This window comes from Eulemur rufifrons, chromosome 7, assembly GCF_041146395.1.
Source record: "Eulemur rufifrons isolate Redbay chromosome 7, OSU_ERuf_1, whole genome shotgun sequence".
In the NCBI taxonomy this organism is placed as follows: Eukaryota; Metazoa; Chordata; class Mammalia; order Primates; family Lemuridae; genus Eulemur; species Eulemur rufifrons.
In genome coordinates, this window is record NC_090989.1 from 171070908 (window position 1) to 171090026 (window position 19119).

General features: G+C 38.1%; 1 protein-coding gene across 1 annotated transcript in view; it reads left to right on the forward strand.

The window, feature by feature from the left end:
- The window catches only part of SLC25A26 (solute carrier family 25 member 26), a 138406-nt gene that overhangs the window by 14587 nt on the left and 104700 nt on the right, over positions 1 to 19119 (forward strand). The window contains exon 3 of the mRNA XM_069476043.1: positions 4171 to 4280. Within this exon, the coding sequence (XP_069332144.1) occupies positions 4171 to 4280 (110 nt within the window). The remainder of the gene's footprint in view (positions 1 to 4170; positions 4281 to 19119) is intronic.

Here is a 19119-nt window from a genome sequence, read left to right on the forward strand (position 1 = left end):
AGTGGAAGTGGATCATCATAAAGGTCTTCATCCCTGTTGTCCTCTTGTTGAGTAGACTGAGGAGGAAGAGGAGGGGTTGGTCTTGCTGTCTCGGGTGGCAGAGGTGGAGGAAGTGGAAGGAGAGGCAGGCATACTGGGTGCAGCTTTATGGATGTACATGGTCATTTCTGTTTTACTTTTTTGCTTTTTCATTTTTCTGAAAATTTTTCTGTATGGTACCAGTCCTTCCACCATTTGCTTTAGGTTCAGTGCCCGTATCATAGAAGGGTCCTTGTCGTAAGAGAAGTCAAAAGCAGTCTTGAGTAATCGGAGCCTTTCTGCCAGGTTGCCTAATGTCAGTTTGTTTTCTGGCACTGCTCTTTCTACATCTTCTTCCTCATCATCTGGCCCTGGTTTGGAAGCACTTGTCTCCATCAAGTCATCTCTGTTAATTCCTCTAGTGTGGTGTCTATTAGTTCTTGAATTTCTCTAAAACCCATATCTTGAAACCCGTGGACCCCCCTTCCCCATTTTTGCCACATCTACAGTCTCTTTCAGGATTTCCTTGATTGGCTCTGTCGTAAATCCTGTGATGTCAGGTACAGCACCTGGACACAGTTTTCTCCAGCAGGAAGTTACTGTTTTGGGCTTGATGGGTTTTACTGCTTTTTCAACAACAATGGCATTTTCAGTGGTGTAATCCTTCCAAACTTTCATGATATTCTCTTACTTGAGGTTTTCTTCCGTAGCATTGACAATCCTTTCCATAGAGTACTGTGTGTAATGACCCTTAAACATCCTTATGACCCGCTGATCTAGAGGCTGAATAAGAGACCTTGTGTTTGGGGGCAAATAGAGGACTTTGACATCTTTGGTATTAAACTGATGGAGTTTTGGATGGCCAGGGGCATTGTCTAATATCAGAAGATCTTTAAAAGACAGCCCCTTACTGGCAAGGTACTTACTGACTTCAGGAAAAAAGCACTGATGAAACCAGTCTAGAAAAAGGGTTCTTTTTCTCTAGGCTTCCTTGTTGTGCAACCAAAAAGCCTGGGTTTATATCTTTTCCTTTTAAGGCTTGAGAGTTAGCAGCTTTATAGATAAGGGCAGTCCTGATCATAAACCCGGCTGCATTTGCACAAAATTTACCTGTCCTTTCCTGCCTTAAATCCTGGTGCTTGCTTCTCTCTTCCTTATTAATAAATACCCTTTGTGGCATTTGTTTTTCCAGAATAGGGCACTTTTGCCTGCATTAAAAACCTGTTCAGGCAGATAATCCGTTATCCTCAATGATTTTCTTAAAGGCGTCTGGGAACATGTCTGCTGCCTCTTGGTTGGCAGAAGCTGCTTCTCCTATTACCTTGAGTTTTTAAAAAGCGAAATGTCTTTTTAAAATTACCAAACCATCCTTTGGTGGCATGAAATTCCCCAACTTTAGATCCTTCACCTTCCTTTTGCTTTGAGTTGTCATATAATGACCAATTGTTTTCAAATTATATTAGAGTTGATAGGTACGCTTTTCCTGTAGCAGTCCTGCACCCACCTAAAAAGCTGCATCTTCAATATGAGATAAAAAGGTGTTTTGCAAAAAGCGCAAGGTTTTCTATACCTGCTGGTATAGCTGTAGCGATGGCTTCATGAATTTTCTTTTCTTTTTTTAACAATGGTCCTTAGCTTGGATTCTTTTATCTTGGAATGGTGAGCAATCGCAGCTGCAGACCTCAGTCTATGGTCCATATCAAACAATACAACTTTTTTTGTAATGTCATCTTTTCTCTGCTTGTGGGGAACACTTCCAGCATCACTAGTGGCATTTCGTGGGGGTCTCCATGGTGTTATTCAAAGTTTATGGTAGTGCACTAATTTTCCATAACCCTATGAAAAGTATGTGAGAACTGAGAGATTGCTTTGTACTGTGATACTCTATTTACTGCAAAGACAAACTGTTCACCTGGAGATGATTAGGCACACAGTGTACTAAGTGGATACTTGCAACACTTGTAACAGTTGTTACTGCGGTAGCAACAGGAGATGGCTGCAAAATTATGTTAGTATAATGTGTACTACAGTTAATTTTATGCAGTTATGTAATACTGCATTTTTACATTTGTTTATATTTCTCTGGACTGTTAATGGTGCCGTGTGTGTGTGTGTGTGTGTGTGTGTTATGTGTGTGTGTGTAAGTTTTGATAAATTTTAACTTTATAATTTCCGTATATTTTATGATAGTACATAATAAAATAGACTAGTATCTGTGTATTTTTTGCTTTCATGGCATACTTTTAAGTTAATTTTTACAACATTTCTAGGCTACATGTTTCATCTTTGAGCTTTTTCAAATTGTTGCAGATCTCAAAAAAAAATTTCAATGTATTTATTGGGAAAAAACCTAAGTACAAGTGGGTCTGCACAATTCAAGCCCATATTGTTTAAGGGTCAACCGTACTGATGTCCGTGGCCCACCCACTGGAGATTGTGATTTAATTGGTCTGAGATGTAGCCTGGGTGTTGGAGGTTTAAAAAACAAAAAAAAATCTCAAGGTGATTCTAATATGCAGACAAGTTTGAACTAGGGAATTGCGAAGGAGTATGTCACTAAGTTTCTATCTTTTGGTCACCAGTTTTTATGGTGTCTCCTTCATTTAGACTCATTGCTCTAAGATCTTTTTCTCTTACATATTGTGCACAAGGATTATTGTGGGTAGGTGTAATATTAATCGTAGTGTGTAGGGTATAGAATTTTTTGTGAATGTGTTCTGTAGGGGTGAGGGATTGGGCTAGATGGGATTGAAGAGTAAAAGAGAAGACCTGCATTTAGGAGCCTTACTTCCTGTTTAGAAGGGAATGTCAAGAAAATATAGGGGTTTTTTTTTTTTTTTTTTTTTTTTTTTGTTTTTTAAGTGCTAGAAGAGACTGTAGGTATCAGGTAGCCCAGAACCTCTTCTTCGCTTTAACTGGTTCAGATGCTCCCTTGGAACCTTATTGTGCCAACATTTGCAATTCTGTAGAGACCTTGGATGCCACCTAGGGATCAGGGAGAGGTTTGAAACTTATATTTTTAAAGGACTTTGTACATCACAAAAGTAGCCACAAAGTCAGACAAGGGTGAGTGTGTTAACCATGAAAGGAAAGAAGTTGAGCACTTTCTCTGTTTATCCCGGAGGGGGTGGTGTGGGAGTGGAGGAGGTGGGATGTGGAGTGGCAGAACTTACAGCTGAATCCTGTATAGAGATAGGGCTGCACATGTAGCAAGTAGGTCAAAGTGGGAAAAGTGATATGAAGAACCACAAGTGGGAATAGACCTGGGTTAACTGTATAAAACCACTGGAACTGGTCATTACTCATCTGTGGACAACGTGCCTACTCGTTTGACCTGGTGTAGATTTGTTAGCAGCCTGAGGATCCTTTGCAAGCTTGTTGACTTTGGAGAACTGATTTTCACTATCAAGCTGTTTTCCTGAGTGTTTCAGGCTTTACTGTGACATGTTCAAATGTCCTTCAAGAGATGAATTGGTCACTCCTTTATCTTTTGTGCCTTACCTTTTATGGAACTGATAAACATCTTTTGATTAACAGTACATAGCAAGTTTTAAAGCCCTCCTGTGCAATTGTGATTAGTTCATGGTGACAGGGGTAGCTTTTTAGAGATTTTGATTTCCAGTTTTAATTAAATGGTTGATTGTTTCCTTGATATAAAGGTGAATTGATGTAGTAAATAGTAGCCATGCTTATTTTGAGTAACCAGCAATAAAACATCATAGAATCATTTTATTTAAGTTAAGGTATGTGTTTGCAACTTTAACCTGTCTATAAATCAATGTAACTGATTGTTTTATGACCATATGTGATGATATTTTGAATCATAGAAACCCATATCCTTTTCTGAAGTTGACTTAAAAAATGTTAATTTGTCAGTACAACGTGGTAAATGCTAGGTTAGCTGTTAGGCTCCTTCAGGGTAGGCATTATATTTTCTGCGTCTTTGTAAGTCCAGGATCAGACATATAATAATATGGCCTTAGTAAATTCTGAAAGAGTGAGGGTGGAAGAAAAGGTATATGTTGAACTGTCATCTTTATCTGTTATGTCATAGTCTAATAATTATTGTCATACTTTTATGAGAAATGTATTTCTTAACAGTTTCAATGTATATTTAAACTTTGTGAAAGATTGGCTTGTTTTAAATTTCAGCTGCTGCATTTTTTATCACCTACGAATATGTGAAATGGTTTTTACATACGGATTCCTCTTCATATTTGATGCCTATGAAGCATATGTTGGCTGCCTCTGCTGGAGAACTGGTAAGTAACAAGTTATATGTATAAAATACTTCAGATATGCAAATCATGCATATATTTTCAGTTGAGATATTACTTCATTTCCTTTTTAAAAAACAATTTTTAAAATTATGAAAGTCATAAATCCCAATAAATGTAAATGGATTAAACATGACGGTTAAAAGAGTCCTAGATAGGATGGAAAAAAAATCTAGCCAAATGCTATTTACAAGAGACAGATATAAAACATAATTCCACAGAAAGAATGCAATTAAAGAGATGGAAGAGAATATCTGTGCAAATTGTGATGGCTTTGTATATTGTGTCAGCATAACTGAGCTGAAAGCACTTTTCCCAGAATTCCCTTTCCAGGATAGTTTCAGGTTCCATCAGCCACAAGAGAAATTTGCACACAATTTGAAAGGTACAAGTGAAGCAGCAGTTGTGTTTATGCTCAGAAGGTTGGTGTAGGGTCAAGCACTGCTGTAGCTCGCACATCCTGTCACTGATCTGTGCTGGCTCACTGTATTGGCCTCCGGTTTACACCTCTCCAGCTCCCACTGGGTCTTCTCCTTCAGCCTCTTCAGATTCTATATCAGGTGTATAAGCTCTGTGGTGATGGGTGCCAGCTTATACAACAGTTTCTCCTTCACAGCTTAATGAGAAATAAATGTGAGTTCCAGTTTGTCTTTGCTCTTCTCCACTTCACATCCATCTCTCTTTCCCTATTGCCTGCCCTTTGATTTCTGTCCCAAAGACAGAAGCAGAAGCAACAGTTCTACATAAACTGCTTAGTCAGCTCCCATAATTGCTGGTCGTATCTCTATAATCCTTATTCTTATCACTCATAGTAGTTTTGCTTCTCTGATGAAACCCTAACTGAGAGAGAAATACTAACTGAAATAGAGCTGGTGGAATAATGTTAATATTGGGTGAAAAAGACTTAAGGCAAAAAACAGAGATCAGTGCGTAATGATAAAGGAATAGTTTCTTCGGGAGATGTAACAAGCCTGAACCTGTACTGAATAACATAGTCTCAAAACAGATAAAGCAAAAACTGATAGAATTATAAGGAGAAATGAGCAAAACTATAGTCTTAGTTGGAGATGTTCACATCTCTCTCTCAAAGCATTAAGACCAGGCAGGCATAAACCTACTAAGGCCATAGAAGGTTTGACTGACACAGTAGCAAGATTGGTCTGTTGCTGCGGTCCCCAACCCCTGGGCTGTGGATCAGTACCTGTCTGTGGCCTGCTAGGAACTGTGCCACACAGCAGGAGGTGAGTCGTGGGTGAGCAAGCGAAGCTTCATCTGTATTTACAGCTGCTCCCCATCGCTTGCATCACCTCCTGGTCTGCCTCTTGTCAGATCAGCGGCGGCATTAGTTGGCAGGAAAACAAGCTCAGAGCTCCCGCTGATTCTGCATTATGGTGAGTTGTATAATTATTTCATTATATATTACACTGTAATGATAGAAATAAAGTGTATGATAAATGTAATGCGCTTGAATCATCCCTAACCCCTGCCCACCTCACCCCGGCCATGGAAAAATTGTCTTCCATGAAACCACCCTGGTGGGAAAAAGTCAGACTGTTTTATAAAGTGGCTCCACTATTTTACATTCCCACCCGCAAGATATAAGGGTTCCAATTTCTCCATATCCTCGTCACCATTTGTTATTATCTTTTTAATTATAACTGTCTAGTAACTGTTCATTGGTATCTTATTGTGGATTTGATTGCGTTTGCCTGATAGCTGATTTGAGCATCTTTTCCTGCGCTTATTGGCCATTTGCATATCTTCTTTGGAGAAATATTCAGATCCTTTGCTTCTTTTTAAATTGCATTAATTTTTTGTTACTGAATTTTTATATGGGAGTTCTCTATATATACTAGTTTGTTGAGTGATTTTTTTTTTTTTAAATCATAAAAGGATGTTGAATTTTGTCAGATGCTTTTTCTGTATTTCTGAGATTATCGTGTAGTTTTTGTCTTTTATTTTGGTGTATTCTACTGATTTTCACATGTTAAGCCATCTTTGCATTTTGGGGATAAATCCCATTTGGTCATGGTATACAATAATTTTTATATATTGCTAGATTTGGTTTGCTGATATTTTGTTGAGGACTTTTGCATCTGTATGCATAACAGACAATGGTTTGTAGTTTTCTTGTGATGTCTTTTGCTGGTTTTGGTATCAAGATAATACTGGCCTCGTAGAAAGAGTTGGGAAGTGTCAAGCTAATTTTGCCAGGTGCAGTGGCTTGTGCCTGTAATCCCAGCTACTTGGGAGGGTGAGGTGGGAGGATTGCTTGAGGACAGGAGTTCATAACCAGCCTGGACAAGAGCTAGACCCCACCTCTACAAAAAATAGAAAAATCAGCTGGACGTGGTGGTGTGCACCTGTAGTCCCAGTTACTTAGGAGGCTAAGGCAGGAGGATTGCTTGAGCCCGGGAGTTTGAGGTTGCAGTGAGCTATGATGACGCCACTGTACTCTGGTCCAGGCATCAGAGTGAGACTCTGTCTCAAAACCCAAAAGAAAAGAAAAAAATTAGATGGCGCATGCTGTAGTCCCAGCTAGTCATGAGGCTGAGGCAGGAGGATCACTTGAGCCCAGGAGTTTGAGGCTGCAGTTAGCCGTGATTGAGCCACTGCACTCCAGCCTGGATGACAGATGAGACCTTGTTTCTAAAAATATAAATAAATAAGCTATTAAGTTATTTTAAAGACATATGGTCAATCATTTTGGTTGATGAAAACCTATCACGTTACATCTGGAAAATCCAGGAGATGGGGAATTATGGAGGCAATAGTATTAGTTCTAAAGAAAAACAAGTCTCTTCCTATTCATGTGATAATTTGAATGATTGAGGTTATGATGTTTGACATGAAAAAAATGACTTGCGGTCGTTTTTGGTATTTTTTTCATTTCATTTGTCGTTTATTCATTTCTATGTATCCGGGCTATGTATATCTTTATACTTTCCCATTACTGTAAAATGAATTTCTTGATCTAAGAAATCAGTTGTGTGGTTCCTTGAAGGAGCATGTCCAAAGAAATTAGCTTGAGCAATATTATACACTGAGGGTTCTTTTTTTAATAAAACTTTCTTTTGATATTGGTTTAAAAATAGTTTTGCAGAGCACAGGTTCACTCTGGATTCTAAAAAAAATTGCTTTTACAATTTACTGAAGTTATAAAAGTGATGGGATTAGCAATATAGTAATTTTTGAGTAGAAAATTCCTTTTATGAGCTTTAGACCCCTTTAGGAATCTAGTGAAACTATGGCTCTCTCTCCAGTAAAGTGAACATATGAACATTTTGCATATAGTTTCTCCATTGCTAGAGTTCTACCTGAAAATTTGCTTAAACTTTACCTTACTACTTATTTATTTACTGGAGGTTTTATTTAATTTTTTGCATTTATTTATGCATTAATTAATTAATTATTAGAGACAGAGTCTTATTCTGTCACCCAGGCTGGAGTGCAGTGGCACAATCATAGCTCACTGTAACTGTGAACTCCTGGGCTCAAGCAATCCTCCTGCCTCAGCCTGCTGAGTAGCTAGGACTACAGGCATGCTAATTATTTTTTGTAGAGATGGGATCTCATTGTATTGCCCAGGCTGATCTCCTGCCTTGGCCTCCCAAAGCGCTGGGATTGTAGTCATGAGCCACCAAGACTGGCTAACCTGTACTTTAAAAGCAACTTATGCTTAATTACAAAAAGATACTTTAATGTCTTATCCTAGGTTTAAATTATTTTTGATGATTAGGTTCTGACATTAGAGCCTCATGACATGCAATTATTTTTGAGTATGCACACTCCGAAGAATAACATTGTTTGTGAAGGTTTCCCTGTCTTGGGTTGTGAAAATTCTGTCCTTGTGACAGATTGCTGTTGCCTCTTTTTATGATTGCATGTTGCATTGATTAGATTTGAATATATTTTTATAAATTCAGTATTTGGTTTACATTTCTTTCTCTTTTTACACCCATTGATTGGCTAAACACATTTACATTTTTTAATATGTTGCTGAGAGCAAGCAGCAAGTAAAGAACTTGGCCACTTATTTCACATGAGGCCACCTGGCTTGAAAGCTAGTTTGCCATGTTGAAGAGCATGCTTTCTTCAATTTATAAACTTTCTGCCTCTTAGACTTACCAAGAAAATATAAAGTGATATAATAGGGGAAAGTAGTACTTGTTAGGTTCTTCATGTTCAAGATACATCTTTTCATTTGTAGAAAATACTCTGTGTTCTAATGCTTCTAATATCTATAACTGATATTTTTAAAAAATGGGAGCCTTTTTAATATCATAATATTGTGTGTGTGGACTCCTGGGCATGGGAGGTGGGTAGGTCTACTTTAGAATTGGGAAACAAGTATCTGTAAGACTGGAGATACACAGTTCTAGGACAGTCTTATCTCTATTCTGTCTCTTAGGAATAAGAATGTTCTGTGGTCCCTGAGGTGGTAAGGCCTAATGTCAAACACCTGTTTGTGGTTTCTGTGATTCCTGGAGAACCTTAAGAGGAGATTTGATCAGCAGCGGGTACATAGATTGAGGACTTCACACATGAAATATTTCTTGATGTTGACTTTTAATTGATTTTAAATTCAGTTATGGTTTAGTATGCTGAAAAGTTTGCCAAATTTATGAAGTTTCTGGAAATATTGGTTCTGATGCTCTAATAATCTTTGAACTTTCTTAAAAAACTTCCTGAAACCATTCAGTGTCAATTTCCTCAGTAAATGCTTGAGAAATATACATATTCTGTCCTTTGTGTTACAGTAACTTGTTTCAGTTTCTTAGAGCATAAACTTTTGGTTTGGGATTCCTGCAAGTACAGTTGCTAAAAATAAGAGAAAGAAATAGGTGAATTTCGGGGAAATAAGTTTTTTGTATATAAAATAGAAAGGAATAGGAGACAAAAATGTTTATAAAAAGGAATAGAAAACAAAAACATTTATAGCTGTCAGTGTTCAGAAAGGTACCTAGAGATAATTAGAAATAGTTTAGTGCAGTCATTATTCTGTAACATATTTGCTCTGATATAAGATTGTTATGTTGCAGACTGATTCCTTAGAAACAATAACATATTTGTTGGTATTGAATATATTCACGCTTGCTTTGTTCTAGTGACTATGAAAGAAACTTAGAAACAAAAGAATACTACCAAAATAATAACCATTCCCTGTAGCAGCAACTTGATTAAAACTTAATGATGAATCAATAAAACTATAATTACAACCTTCTACCTTATGTTTGCAATTTGGAATACAGTAAAATCGATCAAATAAGATTTAATATGTAGCAACAGCAAGAAGATTCCCATTTGTGCCATTTTTATTAGGAAGTTTGCTGTGCCAAATCTCTAAATCCCTACCTCAATTATTTTATAGCTCAGTTTTCATCACACACAGAAAAAGCTCTGTGAGACGTAGAATCTGTAATTAGATCAAAGGTTGGGGCAGGTTTACTTTGATACTGCAGATGCTATAACACAGTGGTAGTGATTTTTTTTACGGTTTTAAGATTTGACTTTTGTTGTGTCTTACTTTTGGCCTAGTTCATGTTGTCAGAAATGAAAGAATATTGAAATTTCATTGCAGCTAAAAGCAGCCACTGTGAATTTAATGTGTGTGTGTTAGGGTGACATGTAGATGTCCTCACACACATAGGCACTGGTAGATTGTCCTTTTAAAGTGTCCTTTTGAATCTCATTCTCACTTGAGACTGAGAAAGCTAGGAAATAAATTATATCATGTTTTGTAAAAAAGGCTTTTCTGATGGCTTCTAAACAGTACTTCTCCAAGTGTGGCCCAAGGAGCACCCACCTACTTTAGAATCAATTGCTTAGGCAGCTGGTTACAAATGAAGATTTTTGGAAATGGCACCAGGGGCCCTGTATTTTAAAGACGATTTCTAGATGATTCTGCAACTCACTGATATTTAGGTACTGCTAATCTGGCTTATAAAAAAATCTTAATTTACACCCTAGTAGTAAATATTAATACGTTTGCTGAATTGGCTTGCAGTCTCCTACATAAGAATATTTTAGTAGGTGCAAAACACTGGGAGTACCACATGCAGATCAAACATGTCATTCCTTTTGTTCTCGGAATGAAGTATTTCAGACCTACTAAAAAGCCTGGTTTGATAAACTTGTTATTTTAGAGGGTGACAGTAGACTCAGACATGTAGATTTTATTGAAGTTAGAGTGTTACAACCTCCCTGGAGTTTTCTCCCAGGCCAATGCTGCTGTAGTGCCTTGCAGGTGAAATCAGCTTGTGTTAAGGTTCAACTTGTCTAGTAGCTGACAAGGTCCGTGGGCTCTCCGTTGCTGCAGTCAGTCACTGCACTGCAGTCCATGGGGGGAGGGTCTCGTTGGGATTAGACACATTGATCCTGGAAGGTGTTTGTCGGCTGCAGAGCGAGGTGCACGTTACTTATCATTGTGTTTTTCCTAGTGAGCGGTTAAGCTATTTTGTTTATACTTTTAATGTCATGTTTCAAAACGAATATGTGGTGTTCTTCATTGGTCTTTTCCAAGAAGAACCACTGAGCAAGATAGTAGAAAAAAGGTTGACAACTTTTGGATTGCGTTTTACCTTTTAAATTAATCATGACAGAGTTTGAAATATTCATAAATTAATAAAGATTAACTCATTTGCAATTGCAGTATCTTGCTAAACACATGCACAATTGTGCAATTGAGTCGTGGGGGCTAGGTTGAATAGAAAATAAGATGACTGCCCCAGGGCAACGGTGAATTGTAGGTACTAGATCAGAAGGAGCACCCAGGAACGCTGCAGATGGAAATTGCTTATGATGGACGGAGGCACCAGTGTATGGATATTTACAAATTACCAGGAGATTTGTCCTACGGTTAGAAGCTGTAACAACGCTGTCAGACACCTGACCATACTCAAACAAGCACTTCTCTTTTCCTGCATCTGAGCCCACGCATGTGATAAGAGGACCTTTTACCCCTGTTTTCTTGTCTGTTTGCTTTCTGTGTGCCCGGGGACCTTTTTTCACTTTAGGGCATTAAATACTTAGAGCAGGCAGACTAAAAAATTCCTTCTTAGGAACCCTAAACTATGAGAATTATACAGAAAATACTCTCAGCTGTATGAAAAATAACCTGTTATCCATTGCTTTTCCTTTTATGTTCTTCTCACTTGGACCTTTTTGATTCCTTTTTTATAGGCTGCTTTTGTTCAGCTCATCCTAGTTTCTTCTGCTACTTTTGTTGTCCTCACCTGGCAGTGTGGATTTAGATCTGAAGTTCTTAATGTGTTCTAGGCATTGAGGATAAAATGACAAGATCAGACACTGCCTTTTAGAGGCTTGCTGTTTAGAAATGGAGATGTACCTACATGATGGGTGCAACGCGCACCATCTGGGGAACAGACATGCCTGGAGCTCTGACTTGGGGGGAAAGGCGGTATATGGGCAACGTATGTAACCTGCAATTCTGTATCCCCCATAACAATAAGATGAAATAAAAAAAAAAAAGAAAAGAAATGGAGATGGACACGTAGGTACACTAAAGTTTTACAGGCATTTTAAGAAAAGGAACCATGGGTGGTCCATGACTTAATGATGGTTTGACTTAAAACTTTACGGTGGTGTGAGAGCGAGATGCATTCAGTGGCAACTGTACCTTGAATTTTGATCTTTTCCCAGGCTAGTGATACGAGGTAGGATACTCTCTCATGGTGCCGGGCGGTGCAGCGCCCAGTCAGCCGCACTGTGTAAGCGTTCTGAGCGCATTTAGGGCAGGCTGGGTTAAGCTGTAATGTTCAGTAGGTTAGATGTATTAAATGCATTTTCAACTTATGATATTTTCAACCTACGGGGGGTTTATTGGGATGTAACCCCATCGTGAGTAGAGGAGCATCTGTATAAGGTAGAGTGAGAGCCTGAAGGGAAGGAATGGTAGATTTTCTCTGGATTGGGATGGGTGGATGGGTGTTGATTCAGGAAAGGCTTCATCAGATAGGCAATCTTTGAGCCACATTTAATTAATTTGTTTTAAAAAAATTGTATGTATTTAAGGTGTACAACATGATGTTATGGGATACTTATCGTTAGTATAATGGTTACTGTAGTGAAGCAAGTTAGCATAGCCATCATTTCATATACTCATTTTTTTATTTTTGTGATAAGAGCAGCTAAAATCTATTTGTTTAGCAGTAATCTCAGTTACAGTACAGTTTTATTATATTGCATTTTGGAATATGATGACCAGGTGGCTGGGTGCTAGGGAGGGATATTAGTGTTCTGAAAAGCCCTTGTTACACACTTTCAGGTTCCAAATGGTTAGAGCATGGTGTGACACAGTCATCGTGGGGTGAAGTAGGGGCAGGGAGCTCCAGGGTCTTGCCTGCTATGGTAAAGAGTTTGTCCTTTGTCCTTTGAAGGGCTGAGCAGAGGAACAACTTTGATCAGATGTGTAATTTTAAGAAGGTCGTCTGGCAGCCGTGTGGAGGTGAGGAGACTATGCAGTAATCCCCAGGAGAGATCCTCAGGCCGGGACAGAGGGATGCAAAGGGAGATAATGAGTTCATGAGATGTTAAAGAGGTAGAGCCAGCAGAAAGATGGTAGTTCTTTTGGAAGCCCTTCCAGCAACATTCCTACAGTGCATTTTTTGTCATGGATGTTTTTCGGGTCTATGTGTGTTGTACACCTGCTTGAATTCTCCAGCGGAGTCTCCTGAGCTAAGTTCAGTAAGCACACCCGTCTTTCCAGCAGTCCCCGCCATCTGAGGCTGAGCTCACATGCAGAGAAGGCAAGAAGAGGAAGGTGGGACAGGGACAGGGACAGGACAGGACAGGCTCGGCATTGTCTGTGTGTGGTGATGACCTTGTTGGTCTGTGTGCATTTATAGCACACATGTGAGTGTGCTGGAGAGATTTGTCAGGGAAGCCTTTATAGAGGGACAGCTTACCCCACCCACCCCCAGTTTCTGGATGACTTCCCTTTATGACACTTTTCAGATTGCTCTCTGTTTTTTGGACTTTCTTTTCTTTTCCTAATATAGTATGCTGTGTTGGTTCAGATGGTATTGATTCATGATCCAGGAGAGTGTATTTTATTGATTTTATTATTTAGTTAGTGGACAAAAGGGAAGGGAAGCTCTGTGTTGGCTTTTATTTAAGAGCAGTATCATTTTATAGAATACAATTAAATTAAGTTCAGCTTTATAGAAACAATACGATTTTCATATAGGATGATGAAGTCGAAAGAACTGTCTTAAATCGCAAGAGTATAATTTGCTCAGTTATTGCCTCTACATTATAAATGGGAAAACCAAATGGGTCTCTCCAAGGACCAATGTACTGAAGGAAGTTAGGATTAGCCACCTCCGTGTGAGCCTGAACTATGTCAGTGACAAACCTTTATTTTTAAAAATATTGCCATAAGAGTCCTATAATGAATTAAATGCCACTGTTAGAAATTTGTTTTGATTGTGTGCTTTTCAAAATTTGAGTGTTCATTGTATATCTAACTCTATATGATAGATATTAAGAGACCCAGAATAAGACATTTTGATCCCAGCTCTTGAGGAGTGTATAAATAAATTGAATATGTTTATTAAATAACTAGGGACTATTTTGAGGACCTCTGTAAGGAGGCAGCGTGGTATGGATCATGGACTGTCAAGTGACACAGATTAGGGTCTGAATTGTGACTTGTCACGTATTTGTTGTATGTCTGTAGGCCGTTGATGTGACCTCACTGGGCTCCTTTTTTTCTCATCTTGAAAAACAGGGTTAATGCTATTGTGCTCACGTAAGGTAAAAGGGATTAAGGATATGATTAAGTTAAGGATCTTGAGGTGGGGGCAGTTTTCTGGATCATCAAGGTGGGCCCAATCTAATCACAGGGCCCTTATAAGAGGGAAATAGGAGGGTCAGAGAGATTTGAAGATGCTGTGCTGCTGGCCTGAAGATGGAAAAAGGACCACACACCAAAGAATGCAGGTAGCTTCCAGAGAAAAAGAAATTGAGGCTCCCTTTGAGCCTCTCACAGGCTGCCTGACTGACACCTTGATTTTAGCTCAGTAAGACTCATTTTGGAATTCATACCTCCAGAATTAGAATAATTTGAGGTGTTTTAAGCCATTAAGTATATGGTAGTTGTTACAGCAGCAATAGGAAATTAATACGGTTACCATTGCAGCCTCCTCCATTTTCAGATTTTTATATTGGTGAAAATCTGTAAAATCTATCCATGGGGCTTTTGTCACCTTCTGTGAAATCTTGGCTCATTTCTGTTACTGAAAAATACAAAAGTGAAAACGCCATTTGAAGCTTATCTCTTGGGTTGTATAAAATTCTGTGAACAATTTTTAGACACAGGGCCTAGAAGTTGATACAATTATTTTTGTTGAGAAGACTTTGTAGTGTCTCTATTATCAGAGACAATAGTCTTGTCAGGCAAGAGAAGACTAATACAAAGATTTAATATTTTTCTTATAATGCCTCTTGGCTATTTGTGTAATTGGAAAGAGTCTTGTAAGGAGTAAAGGTTTGATGAGCTTATGTTTCACTATAAGTGGGTAAAATTTAAACTCTAAGAAGTGTAAATTAGGATTTATAAATTGCTGTTTGGTTTGTCAACAGCTGTACTTCCATTTGTAACCAGAAGATGGCAGACTTGACACACAAATGAACTATTGTAGAGGTTTTTGATTTTTAAGTGGTGGTATAGAGAGATATGTTATGTATTCTTATTAATATTTGGAAATCTGCTTTCTAAAGAGAATTTTGGGAATTACAAAGAGAATGTAGGATAAAATACAAGTAATTAAACTGCATTTCAAAAATCTTCAGAAAGTCAAGAGGTGTCTCCCTGCCCCTGCTCTTAATAATTGGCCACATTGAGTTTGCTCTGCAAAGTCCAAAGTAGCTTTTGCTTTGAATATAGTTAAGCTTTGATTGGCTTATTCAGCATATTAAGTTTCTATTGAATTTATTATAGAGTTGCCTGTTGAAGCATGAAGAATTAGCTGAAGTTAAACCTTGAACCTTTAATAAGTTCATTAAACGTGTGTACATATGATATACCTTTAGTGAAGAATAATTGTGGAGATGATAATCAAAAGATTTGGGTTTCACTCGCTTCCTGAGCCAAAGTAGCTCTCTGACCTTCGCTAACTTCTATTTACATATAAAATGCATGATTAGCTTCTAATATCAGAGGAATGTTTATATGTTGTTGATTGAGTTTCTTAGAGAAAAATCTTGAATTCAGGTAAGTTTTTGTGAACTTTGTCGAAATAGTTGCAAAAAAGACATACTGTCAATATGAGGTACTATTGGTGATACTCACTGATTTTTGAAGGACATTTCCAGAGCGAGAAAACAAAAGTGGGATTGTGAAACCTGGCAGATGGTATGTTGGAGGTGTGAAATTTGGCTGGGGCAATGTCAGAACCAGACATTGTAGCAGCATCCGTCTCTCTTTCCCTGCACTCATTTTACTAATGTGAGGCTAAAGTGTGCTATAATTTTTTCACATTCAAATCATAGTCTTAATGATTTGTAGTTTTACATCTTGGTGTTTTCTTTCTCTTTCTTTCTTTCTTTCTTTTTTTTTTTTTTTTTTATCATGGGCATTTAGCTATGTTGCCCAGGCTGGCCTCGAGCTCATGGCGCTGAAGTGATCTCCTCGCCTCAGCCTCCTGAGTAGCTGGAACTGCAGGCATGTGTGCCCAGCTCCTGTGTTTTATTTAATTATACTAAAAGAAAACGTTCAGCTTTCCACTGCAGCAGTCAATCAAAAACATATCAGAAAAGTTTTTATTTATGTCAAAGAAAGAAAAAAATCTTTATAGCAGCATCATTATTTAATCTTTTTAATCCAAAGTTTTATCATGTATTTGGTATGTTTAATTCTAGTGAGACCAGCATTGCATTTTAATGTTGATAAAAGACGGGGGAGGGTGTCCTGTCTTTTTGGAAAACCTTAGCTGTCTTATTTTTTGATAGAACTTTAACATATAAAACATTCTTGGGTTTAATGAAAATGCCACCATTCCTGTGTCATGGATTCGTTCTGAACCTCAGATTCACGAGCAAAGAATGCTCTACAGAATGGATTTACCAAGAGATCCCTAGATGACATTACTTTTATTTCTTTTCGTAGAACCACAATACTGTAACACGTTTTTGTTCTTGTGCAGTGAAATACTCTGTTGTGGCTCAAATTCAAATCTAAGAAAGATCAGAGTTAATAGGAAACCAAATGGAAGGCACAGGAGGAAATAGAAGCATTACTTTGTAGCTTCTCTCTCATGCCAAAATTGCCACGCCACAGAAGTCAGGAAGCCGTGCTGAGGACTTTGTACTCCTTCGGTTAGTTAGATTGTTTTTTATCTTGGAACCTTTTCAAAGTTTTTCTTCTGCTTCTGTATTTTTAAGAAATAAAAATATAATGTAAGAACATGGAGGGTTATGAAGTATGAAGTTCCATAAATATTTATGGAACCACAGAAGTAGACAATTCCTATTTTCTTGACATATTGGGGTCATATTTCACTCTTGACCTCTTGAATTGAAAAATACACGGAGTTAGTATATCCTTTTCTTTTCTCTTTTCTTATTTATTTATTTTCATTTCTTTAATGAGTTTTAGATGCTCAGAGCTGTCCTCTTGGGTTCATGGAGGTTTCACTGAACTTTATTTTCTATCCTAGTTGATGTTTCTAAAAGTTTATACTGTTATCAGAAGAAACATAATTTATACCCAATTTTAGGCCTCACTCGTAAGCTCATTAATCTGTTTTTGAGTTTATTGTTACTAAATTGAAAACAAATGTTTTTGTCAAGACTAATAGGTAGGTTTGCATCTAAAGCATATCTTAAATTAGCCCTTTCATTTTTATTTTCTCCCTCATTTAAAATCTTTGGTCCATAACAAATATTTTTATCCTTTGAAATTATATTTAAAAAAATGTATGAAGTAATAATAAATGTCAATTGTAGAGAATTTAGAAAGTACAGGTAGGCAGAAAAGAAGAAACATCACCTATAATCTTATGCTCTTTTTTGCTGGTCTTTGACATAAATATATGTGTAGGCAATCTATTTAGTATAAAGACAAAATATATTTAAAAAGCGCTAAAGTACTGGTAAAGTCATTTCTGTGGAAATGATTGGTTTTTGTTTGTATTTGGTGTTTTTCCGCCTCTGGGTAGTTTCTTTTGCTTTCTGTATAAAATAACACATCAGTTGATGAGTAAGGTTGGGGCGTACTGTCTTCTTGTTCTCCAGGTGCTTATGGTTTAGTAGAAGAGAAAATAATATATTTAAAAACCTATGTGATATAAGTTAATAAGTAAAAAATGTCAGGTAAAATAGCTTATTTGGGAACTAAGAATAAGGAGGGAATCTTTTAAGGTCGAGAAGACAAGGTATGATTTTAGAAAATTAAGGATTATAGGAATAAGGACCTAAAAAAATACCATAAAGTTTTCTGGTCTAAGTCAAGAAAAATTGTACATATATATAATTGTATAAATATATACATTTTGATTTGTTAATTAAAAGTAACTAAAATTTCAAAAATTAAAACAGTTCTAGAAGACAAGGAGAACGATCGTGAGTTCACTCCCAGAGCTGGGGCCACAGTTGGGGTCTGAAGACCCTCGGCCAGACCACTGCTCATTCCTTCCTGGGGTCGAGCCCTGAATGAAGGTGCAATTCAGAGGCGGGAGTGACCCTTGAGGCTGAGGGGTGGCCGGGCAGGGGAGTAGTCACAGATGGGTGGGCATGGGCTAGGGCTCCTGACTTGGCCTTTCTTCTTTGCCTCTGGGGTCTTCATACATTATCTCATTTCTTTCCTAGATTGTCAGCCTCTGCCTTGCTCTTACACTTTCCCCCATCCAATGTGCACATATTTATGGTCCTAAATAAAACTGGACTATTGCTTGACCCTGTGGCCCTCTTTAACTATGAACCCATCTCCTCTAACTCCTTAGCCGCCTTCCTCTGATGGTAGTGACACCGGCCCCTCTCCATCTTGTGTGCCTTATGAATTCACTGGAATGGATCTCCTGCCTCAGCCACCCATGGAAACAGTTCTGGTGAACACTGTGAACCCTCATACGAGGCTGTTCGAGACTCCTGATGCATTGCTCTGCAGGTCTCCGTTTGAGGCTTCTGGCCCCCTTGATTTTTTGCAGTTGAAATTGATCCTAACCCATGGAAAAGATTCTTTTTCGGAAGATTGGTGGACACTGTTGCCGTCCACTTCTCCCCTGCTGACAGAATACTGATTTGGTTTGCGTGGCAGTGTTCTTAATGTTACTGAAAGTTTGACACTTGTCCCTGAGTCTGCATCAGAAGAATGAGGACAAGTGGTTTGAGGAGAAGGAAAGAGTTGTTTATTAATTTGTCCACAAATGAGGAAACTGGCAGACTCTTGTCTTAAAATACCAATTTTTCTAATCATAAGCGGAAATGCAGAGCTTTTAAAGGGTGGCCATTCAGCTTCAGGCACTTGTTGTTTAAGTACAGTTGATATTTTTGATCTGTCACAGTCCCCTGACCTCCACCCAAACCTCCACCCTGCCTGGACAAAACACAGAGAACAAAGGACATTCCCCTGTCCCTCCCAACCACTGGCCTAAAGCAGGAGTACAGGTTTTAGTCCTCAAAAAGGGTGAAAAAGTTTTACAGGAACAAAAAATATTTTTATCCACTCTTTCAGACCATTCCTCTGTTACGCATCTCCACTGTCAATTTTACTCTTCCGTATCTATGGGAGGAGGGCGACTACTCTTGCGCGAATCCTTTGCTAGATCTACATATTCTCAGCCTCTCTAATGAGGGGTTGCCT